We start from the raw sequence: 11,023 nt of genomic DNA, 5'->3' as shown, positions 1-11,023 counted from the left end.
GCAAAGCACTTGTAACGGGTCTGGTGTTTCGGGTGTCCATAGGGGACAGCAATTGCTTACCATCAGGTGATCCGTCGGGTCGTTTACCGGATTATACCGTAAAAAAACAGCTTTGGAATCTTTACAAGCTGATGATTATCCTGTACCTATTCGCACAGGTCTAGAGCAAGAACGAGCTCAAAGCACAGCGTTTGTACTATTTAATCTGTGGCAGTGGGCCCCTATCGGACCTATTCCCTATCCCCTTTAGTTGCCCAAGCGCTAGTAGTCTGCGCCCGTGCACGCTCGTTGCAGTAACTGAGCAACCAACTGCAGCAACGTGTAGCGGCTTCGATTCCCGCACAAAGTAACTCTGTGTGATCCACAAATTATTGGGTACTAGGTTATGGTTAAAAAATTATACTACAAAAATTGGGCTTACATTATTAATGTATTAAAAGTTACATTATTGACAATGTTCTCTAACATTTATTACATAATATTGGCACTTGTTTGATCACCCAACTCGACAGCTAAATCAGTTCTTCTGTAAAAAAATGAAAAGAAAACGTTAGTATTTTCTTTGATAATAAAATACAATTCTATTAAAAATATCTACTACTTATGTCAAATTCAATTAATATTTATTCATATAATGGGTCATTTTTGCATAGGCATAACTAATAAGTGTCCAAATCCTGAATTTTGAATAAGAACATGTTTTGAATCTTTGATTTTTTTACTGTTGTTTATCGTTATTGGTAACAATATACAGTGAAACCTCGTTAAGTGAGACCTCAAGGGACCTTTAAATTGGTATCACTTATAGAGGTATTCCACTAACCCAGTGTCTCAGATAACCAGGTATAAATAAACATTTGTCTCATTTACAGAGGGTTCCATTAATGGAGGTGAACATACGGGTTATTTCACATAAAAAGGTGTGATTCTTAAATAAAACAATGTGTTATGTGCACATTATAAATGAATAAAAATAAGTAAATCAACAAACAAAACGATGTTGTCTCAGTTACTGAAGATTATGCATTAAAATTCACTTGCTGTCTCAGTTAAAGAGGTAACTAAGATGATAAATCGAAAGAACGAATCCCAGATAAAGAGGTTTGTTTGTCCCACTAATAGAGGTAATTCAGTGCCAATGGGTAGGGACCTCAGTATGAGTTCCATTTGTGGAGGTTTCTCACTTATCCAGGTCCCACTTAACCAAGTTTCACTGTAATAACTTACTTTCTCGACAGTGTTACAAGGTGTTGCTCTGCGTACGAAGTTGAAGAGAGATTCCGCCATGTTTCCAGGGGTGGGGGTCTCACAGGTTTCCAGTTTGTTCACGACACAAGACGTCACCTCGTCCCATTTACCGCACGTACCCTGTTTAGGAGAGTAATTTAATTAATTAAGTTCATAACCTATATAAAAATCGCTTGCCTGACTCATAAGACTGGAAAAGGTATATGAAAATGTCCAGTTTGTCACATGCTTGTCTTGACAGGCATCACTAATTCCTGCGTATACTCATTAATTTTATATTCACATTCACATTAAATAGAAACTATAAAATGAAGACAATTTTTGAAAAAAATGAAGACTTTTCAATTTCGTGATTCTAAGGTATATAGGATCAGTAGGTACTTAATCCTCTACTTACAGTAGATACGAGACTGTTTGTGTGTTGGTGAAAAGGCAGTATAAGTAGGTATACTTAGGCAAAACTACCCGTCTCCCTATCACTTCGTAGAGGAAGATACCTAATGGTAATAAAGGTATCACTGAATTGAACATACCGCAAGACCTAAGCTCTTGGCGGCTTCGATTGTGGGGAAGCTCTCCCTGACTTTGGATGCACATTCCCTGATGTCGTTGGCCTTGCTCTGGAAGCACTGAGGTCCACCTTCAGCGATGAACACTGTCAAAGGAAACAAATAGAAATAACATTAAACTCACAAGTTATTTAGCGTACGATTTGTAACCGTAAGTAAATTGGGTACGACTTATAAAAAAAGGTAGGGTCCTATTTACAAATTCAATTTGTAAAAAAGTATTTTTTTTTAATAAGCGTATACACTAGGGTTTTCCAAGAATCAAAACAACAATTTGTGGATCACACAAAGGGTTGTTTCGTGGATCAAAACCATAATACGTTGGACACACGGCTGGCGTGGTGGCTGGTCAACTGGCTGCCGGCCGTGCAACGTGTAACGGGATTCCCGCACGGAGCAATTCTTTGTGTGATCCCCAAATTGTTGTTTCGGGTTTGGGTGTCAGGTGTGTGTGAATTTGTATGTTTGTAAAAAAAATACACAGCCTGTTGCGCTGCTACTGCAGCTACTTTGCAGTCTAAACTACTACTACTTTGAAATATTGTTAATATAAGCGTATTTTTTTAAAAGAAGACTAGATTGCATTTTTTTTACTATAGGATTAAAGATACTCACGGGCAATCCTGTCACCATCCTTGTAGCAGATGAAGTCAATCAGCTGGGTGGTGCCATTCATGGCGACGGGCAGTTTCTCGCGCGCTTCGTTGCTCAGGCAGGGAGACATACCGTCGAACAAGGTCTGGATGCAAGTCTTCAGCTGAGGGGTCTTAGCGCAGTACCTTGAAACGTGAACAGCTAATGAGTACTACGTAGTAGGTAGATTTATATAGCGATGGTAGATTTTAACTACTTTTAAATTTTTTTTACAGGGGGGAAAATCATCAAATGGCTCCCCTTGCTGGGGCGAGGCTAGAGGGAGTGTCAGATTCTTACTAACTAAAAACCACCCCGTTCCTACTCCTGCTTTTCGAGCCGGAGCTGGGCCCCATCTGTGCTGGTCTGATGGCTGTTTGAGGCGCACACGCGCCACATGCACGGAAAGTACTTCTCAATTTGATGTTACGTTTTAATTGGTCCTATATCACATCATTTCTCTTATTCATTTCTCACATTTTCCTTTCTCCAATAGATTTTCGACTTTATAACAAAACAATACAATTTAAATTAGCTTGATGCACTTGCATCTATACTTACTTCTTGAAGACCTCATCGAGAGCACCGTTGGGTTTGGCCTCCTCGATCTCATTCTGGAGTGTTTGTACGTCGACCAATCCCTTCACACAGTCGATGAAAGCTTTGCCTGCGTTCTGTAAAACAAGAAAAACAATTCAAGAATGGTTAACAATATTACACTGCACTTCCTCTCTCTCTCTAATAACTTATGAATGAAATAGCAGATCTCGTTACAGCTCATGTTCAGAGGGTTTAGTACGAGTTTGTTTTACGTTTAATGAGATCGAAACGAGAGCGTGGTCGACACTCTGATTGGTTTGTGCATTCGCACGAGCCAATCAGACCAAATCCGCTCTCGTTTAGTTTTCGTTCAACGACAAGCTAATTCGTACTAGGGGTATCTACAGAAGTTCAAAATAGCAGTCTGTATTGTTACTCCACTTTCAAATATGTATTATGCATTAAACCCTTTTAAGTAGATACGGTTAGTTGCCAGATATATGTTTCTTCTTACTATTGTTCTTAAGTATAATAGTCTCCATTTATTTTTATCTATTGACTTCCAATAAGGTTTGTAGGCGACATTAGCTAGTGTAGCTACACATAGAGCAGGAGTTGGAACGGGTGATCTTTTCTTAGTATTAAGAGTACTTATTACATTCGCTCCCACCTTACCCCACCCTGGGAGGAATCGTTTAATGATTCCCTTTTCTTACAAAAAAGGGTGTTTGAAATTAGCTATTTACCTGTACTTCTTCGAATTTGTCTTCAGCGTTGTTCTTCTTGCAGTACTCTCTGAGGATTTCCCGCATCTGCACCCTTTTGTCTTCACCTAATGAGAAGTCATCTCCGAGGACAACTGAAACAACAGATCGCATGTTTAAATATTTATCGTTGATTTACGCTTCTTATTCTTATCTTTAGGTTTAGGTTTAGAATATCTTTATTTCTTATAAGATTTATTTTTATGCTTCTTATTCCCCAATGGTGCAGGTAGAGGACACGTGTCTATCAGTTAAGGCTTTCGTTATTTAGTTATATATGCGTCTCATCTCATACGGGGCGAGTCTATTACCTAAACCTACGTGGTATTTCAAAACCATCCGACCCAATTTTATCTAATTCGGGAAACAGATCTGACGTCCCTAGATCAGAAGTAAGTTGAGAACCTTTCGATTAACAAAGCGTTCCGTCTAGTAAATTACCTACGTCCAGTAAAACTATTGACTAAGTAGTAGTTAAGTTTCATGTTAGTGTCTTACTTATCTCCTCTGTATAAAGTAATTTTACTTGATAACTATAGCTAACCTAAAGAGAGCATACTGATTAAATAATACAACAGTAGGTAGGTACATGTAATAACATTCTTAAATGATAATCATTTGTCAATTAACAATAACAACTGTTATTTAGAGCATTATCACGTGACACTTACACATGTAACCTCTTTGTTGATAGGTGTCCGTATTATTTATTAAATGTCCGAATAAATACACAATTTGTGTTATGTAATTGACAAATAACTTGTTATTGTTTGATAAACATATCCAAATTACACAGGATACTCTAGATACATAGTTGTTTATGAATTATAATTAGTACCAATATCTGGGTATCCATGGATGGTGCTGATCGCTTACCATCAGGTGACTCGTGTGCTCGATTGCCACCTATTCCATAAAAAAACACCTAAATAGGTATCTTAATAATTATTATCCATACCGGAGCTGCAGACTACCTAACGAGTTACCGGAGTTCCAGACTACCTAACGAGTTACCGGAGTTCCGGTTCGAAAATCAAGAGTAGGAACGGGATGGTTTTTAGTCAGTAATAGTTTGACACTCCCTCTCGCCTACGCGGGAGAAGTGAATAAATGATTTTATCCCTCAAAAAAAGATACCTAAATAGCATTACATCAAATGTTTCCAAAATGTGCAATGTGATAGCAAATTATCTAATCTGGAAGTAAAACAGAAAATCGATATTTATTGTTTAGTATTTTAATGCTTCGTAACACACATGTTATATCACATACACCTACAACATATAATAATCCTTCTATGGCACTCTACATAACAGGGTTTCGCTTTTAAGGGGGAAATCATAAAATGACTTCTCTCGCCTTGGGCGAGGCCACAGGGAATTTCAGATTCTTACTGACTAAAAACCACCCCGTTCCTACTCCTGCTTTTCGAGCCGGAGCCCCGGTAAACCCACTAGTTAGTCCACAGGTCCGGATTATTTAATCAGGAGCTGCGAACTATCCCGGAGTTGCGTGGAGATCCACGCTCGGATCTGGTTATCTTAGTTATTTGGAGATCGCGGTTTTTCCAAGAGCGCTGCTGCTTACTGCAAACGTGTACCTAGTCCCTTAACAACACTCTCGAAAATAGTATGGAGTCCTGATTAGCAAGTGACAATATATTCTACCTATCTGCCTACTCGTGTCGTTACCACACACAACACGCACTTCGCAACAATCACCTCCATCAATCAACAAATTCACACAGCCGCAACCGGAGTTACAGCTAAGTGGTTTTTCCTAAATCAATTTGCTTGCCTTGACCAGTGCATCGGTGCAGCGTCACCGTAGTCTCGAATACGCAGCGGTCACACTGTGCCAGAGTTCAAAGGATAGTCTTGATCGAGTAAATTGGTAAATGGGTTTGATGTAGCTCGCAGGAAGTAGGGGACAAGTGGAGCGGCCGACTGTGAACATAACTACGCTACTTTATACACGCGAACTGGCAATGTACTCGAACATGAAGAAAGTTTTATGTCTGTCTGTGGCTGGAGTACATGTGACCTCATGCTCCTTTTATTGGTGCACAATAGGTACCTCCTTACTCATGTACGTTGCTCGTAAACTTGTCTTTTCTTCGCGATTGGTCTCGAAGACCGATTTATGCTGTCCAGTTTTTGCTTGGTAACTTTTTGTCTACTTTCGATTCCGAGTACTTATTCATGTTTCTGATAAATATCACTGTTACTAATAAGTTTGTTGGATAGTTAAATGGGAACAGAGTTTAAGATTCTCTATGATCCTGATAACTTTTGAAATAATAAAGCGAAAGAAGTATGTAAGATTCGTAGCAATTGGCGTTCCATTGTCTTTGGCTACCCCCATGAGAAACAGGCGTGAGGCTATGTATGTTTGTCTATAAAAAGCCGTCTGTAGATATAATTTGTTTTTAATTTATTTTCTAATATATGGACTCTGTTTACCTATGAGACGTAATGTACTTGTACCTATTTATAAATAAAAATGTTTTATCACATTACCATTGTTACATAACACAATTTCTGGATTATAGGGAGGTAACAATTGCTTGAGGTCAGAACCGGAATCGCAGTCGCATTTATTATCAGCCGGTGACTACAACATCCCGATACCGGACAGTAAATTGCATAATGTTAATTAACAATAATTAAACAAAAACAATCACTTTGTTTTCATAATAAAAATCCGTAATATTTCTTAATAAATGTTTTCTTTCATTAATTAAGCTAAGTGGTAGCAAACATTAAATAAATTAATCAGTAGCTAAGCAACTAGATAGTTATTTTTATTTTACGGATCATACGGTTGTTTACAAAATGATAAAAATGGTACGATTCGATTTTTATTTACATTTTCTCGAAGCTGATCAGATCTTCAATTAAACCAAACTCTGAACGTGTACATATTCCCCATCCCATGAAATCACTTTAATGCATCCATAGTGTACAGTGTGGTCTAAAATTTTATACAGTAATATGTTCCAATTACTATTATTTATTAAACTTAAATCAATCAATACTGCTTTCAATTGAGCTTTTTTCTTTGAAAAAGGACTTTCTCAGACATTCGAAACATTTACCAGTGTTTTCTTGGAACTTGTTATCAGTGGGTATTTTTGAGGTCATATAACGAACAAACAAATTCAATACACAACACTAACCGCCGTAATCAGAGTCATTTAATCTTTACTCAACCCAAATCCTTAGCAATTGTTTTCCATACAAAATCGTTACTAAGGAATAGTTTAATACAATATTTTAACAAAAGCTCATACTTTTACACCTTTTTTTAAAGGGGAAAAATCATCTAATGACTTCTCTCGCCTTGGGCAAGGCGAGAGGGAGTGTCAAACTCTTACTGACTAAAAACCACCCCGTTCATACTCCTGCTTTTCGAGCTGGAAACCCGGTGACCCGCTAGGTAGTCCGCAAAATTTTACACCTACTGTTGTCTCTGTGCATCACCCTAAGGTAGACTGTTAGAGAATGCTAAATTGGCATTAAGTCCACCATTGTATCAATGCACATAAAGTGTAAAATAAATATCTCTGAGTACGGCAGTTTGTACTTTAATAATACGAGAAATGTTGTTATTGACATTATTTACAAAATTCATTAACTAATGTTCGATAGTTAAGTATTGACAAAGCCACAAAGGTCAAAGGCCTTTTGACAGATAAGATGGCGGAAGCCGGCAATCGATTAAAGTAGTAAAAGAGCCATTGTACAATTTATTGTTTCCCGGGAATTGCACATTGACGACACTTGAGTGAGTTAATTTTTTAACGACCGACGTCAACTAGCTGTCTAGGCATCTATTAACCTACCTTTATGTAGGTATATGTAGCAATTCTTACTCGCCTTTCCTTTTGTGTGACTTTCGCGATTTTAGTAAGCATTAAGTTAGGTGTTTTCTTTTTTAAATTTATTGTTAAAGCAAATGTAAAGCGATATTACAAGCATTTCCTACGAATGCTTTTCCCCTAGAGATGTGTGTAGTTATGCTACTAAGATGTTATAGCTAAGCTATATGTGTGTGTTTAACCAAATTACGTCTAGATACATTCAAATTCAAAGCTAACTAGTAGGTAATAACTACCTAATTGAGATCAGCAAACGGATAAAAACAATTACATCACCAAAACAATGTGCAGTAATAATAAAATTAACTTATCAACATAATCTGGGAAGCGATGCTGCAACTGAAGGGAAGCTAATTACTTTTATCTTAGTTCTATCAAGTGCCTAGTTAGTGGATAATAAGCGAAAATGTGCGTGGAGGTCGATGGGCCTCAAACAGCTGCAAACAGTGCAATCTTCCAATTGTCCTGGCTTACATCTTGTATAGACATTCACAGGATTACTTCCTAGTACTTAGTGTGAGTTGAGAACATTGGGAATTCCAACTCAGATACCCAGACTAGTGCGTGCTTTCCGCGTTTCTGTACTTACTTAATTAGATATTTTTATTTCTTAATCGTGACTATTAAAATTTTAACTAAGCTAGAACGAATTACTATATAGGTACGTAATATTTTATTAGCTATTTGAAAAAATCCATTGTAGTAGCCATTTTGGTATCTATACCTATTATTCTTGAGGCCAGGGAACCTTGAGCAAAACGAGAGGGAGTGCCAGACTCTTACTGACTAAAAACCACCCTGATCCTACTCCTACTTTTCGACCCGGAGCCCCGGTAGTGCACTAGGCATTCTACAGTTAAAAAAGTCTACTGTGAGGACTTCATTGATAGCGTGGTGAAGTATCATGTCTAGCCTGATAAAAGAGATCTGTCTCATATCTTTGTAAGGGGCTTTAGAGCATAGCATTTGTATATCAGCCCCATCGTATCTTAAACTGTTGCATGTACATTAGGTTCAAGATGATTATGAGTCATAGAACAATTTGGTCGGTATAAAATATTTAATAGTGGAACACATCTCATGTCTTAAAACATTAAAATTAAAACCAACGTGCTGTGATTGCTGCTTGACATTATTTTATTATTTCCTTGCAATTACAAATGTTGCCAAAAGCATATCCGGCAAACATTCAGTGTAAACACAAACAGATTACCTTTTGTATGTAAACATTCGCAATGTATTACGTCACATACATCATCTAATTGGTCGTTACATAAACATTGAGACACTGTCATCTTTCAATAATGCATCAGTATGTTGAATGTTGAAGAACTTTTTTGGTAAAACTATGATAAGACTAAGGGGTGCTTTGTATGATGTTACGAAGTTATAATAGCTAAGCTGTGACTATGTGACCGCTTCCACTAATACTAAGCTATGTAGCTGTGCGAGGAAGATGCACAGGTCGAGTATGCGATGTATCGATAGTAGGGAAGCCATCCATAACACGCATCTTTCTACATAAAAAAAAACATAGCTCAGCAGAATCCGTTTCCACCAGTGCTAAGCTATGTGTACTAATGAATATGATTGGCCAAATACATCTACAGCAATGTAGCATAGTTAGTATTCTGGTGGAAAAGCACCCTTAGTTTAGCTAAACAACGTAAAAAATTTAGCTTGTGAAAAAATAAGAGTTTCTCAATAAATAAAATTGATTTAACTTTAAAATAATCTAAAATAATCTTAAAATAGTTCATGTGTTTTTTAGGTTGGGTTATAGCATCTACCAGCGACTTCGCCTGATCAAAAGTGCTCCTCCATTTGTTACTCCAGCCATAACCAACTCCAGTTCCCAATTTCATCCCGATCCCTTCAGCCGTTTTGACGTAATTGAGTTACAAACTTACGCACAATCACACAAACTCACAAACAAATTTTCTTTTTTCCTTGATAAGTTAAAAGAAATTTTAAATTAAAGTTATACTATTGAATTGTTTCAACTAATCTATAAACAAGTGCTTACTTTCCGTCTGATTCTAAATTTTCAATTAATTTGATAGAACCCGTGCACCTCTCAATAATAAGAAGTCGGTTAATAAAATTGAAGTAGGCAGTAACAATATGACTAGAACCTAGTAATAGATTAGACCACGAGATGTAGATGTCAATGATGAATGTGAAAACTAAAACTCTTCGTATGTAGGTACGTAACAAATATTTTCAATATTTTACATATCTAAACTAATTTTACACGTACGGTACTTATACAACATTTTGGACTCTGGTTGGCCGGTCACCAATATTAAATTAAATAAGTAAATAAGAGAAAGGAACGGACTAAATATTTTTAATAATAGCTTCTTATTATATGGAGTTACGTTATACAATTTAATTGATATTATTTTTAAACTAATTTCACCTTGAATATCGGTTTGTGCTCACTGTGAATAGGATTGTAAATATCTGTCAAGTAAAATTAATTTTATTCATCAATTTTTATTTATTTAAAAAGAAAACTAAAATTAAAATGAATGTTCCTACTTTAAGCTAAAATCTTTTCATTTTGTGGAGTTATAAAAAAAACGGACACAGTTTAACCCACTCACTTATATCAAATGAATCACAATCAAGTTTAAAATAACGAAAAAAAAAACAGTTAATAGCAACAACCCATTTGTGCACCTCTATCAGCTTATTTTTTAAACGTCGCCATTAATGGGGAATAAAAGCCAAATATATAAAAATACACCTATTCATAATATATATATTATCATAATACACCTATTTAGAAGCCCACATCTCCACGACCTACAGAAATATTTAATACAAATAATGTTCCTTTGTCATTTTCATGATTTTAATTCTTTTTTTAAAATTAAATGTCACAGTAAAAGGGAAGGCGCACTCACCCACAGCCAGTGTGGCGAAAACAATAGCTTTCAGCATCATTTTGTAGCACTCTGTGTAATACTAGCGGCGGCGACCGTTGACGACCAGACACTGAAGCTCCCGCGCCACTTACCACTGTTATATACGCGCGGTCTTAGGATCATCACTCACTGATGTTACGCCCACAAAATGTTTTTTAAATAAATAAATAATTTATTAAAAAAAAAGTGTTATAAAAAATGACATCTAAATAAAGTGCAAATGAAGTAAACTAGTGGTCGCCTAGTGGTTGAAATTCAACCATATACGATTTAATTTACAATACCACTTAACATACGTTCAAGGATAATTTTTATTTAACTCAAACTCAAACAAACTCTTTTATAAAACTTTATTCATATGAGACGTCAATATCATCGCAATGTCTATCGATTTTGACGTTTTGTCAAATACGATCAGATACTATGCATGTGTGTGTAATGTTTTATTTATTGATT

General features: G+C 36.4%; 1 protein-coding gene across 1 annotated transcript; it reads right to left on the bottom strand.

Annotated features, from left to right (window-relative positions):
- Positions 1 to 411: 411 nt before the first annotated feature.
- On the bottom strand, positions 412 to 10,716 carry LOC118281178 (27 kDa hemolymph protein). Its single transcript, XM_050701109.1, has 7 exons — positions 10,547 to 10,716; positions 3,737 to 3,849; positions 3,012 to 3,124; positions 2,433 to 2,596; positions 1,782 to 1,903; positions 1,228 to 1,368; positions 412 to 526 (listed from the first exon to the last, which is right to left on the bottom strand). Exons 1-7 carry the CDS (start codon positions 10,584 to 10,586, stop codon positions 518 to 520), a joined length of 702 nt encoding a protein of 233 aa, XP_050557066.1. The 5' UTR covers positions 10,587 to 10,716; the 3' UTR covers positions 412 to 517.
- Positions 10,717 to 11,023: the final 307 nt, after the last annotated feature.

Source organism: Spodoptera frugiperda, chromosome 20 (assembly GCF_023101765.2).
Source record: "Spodoptera frugiperda isolate SF20-4 chromosome 20, AGI-APGP_CSIRO_Sfru_2.0, whole genome shotgun sequence".
Taxonomy (NCBI): domain Eukaryota; kingdom Metazoa; phylum Arthropoda; class Insecta; order Lepidoptera; family Noctuidae; genus Spodoptera; species Spodoptera frugiperda.
The sequence above is the reverse complement of the archived record's forward strand: the minus strand, read 5'-3'. Positions and strand labels throughout refer to the sequence as shown.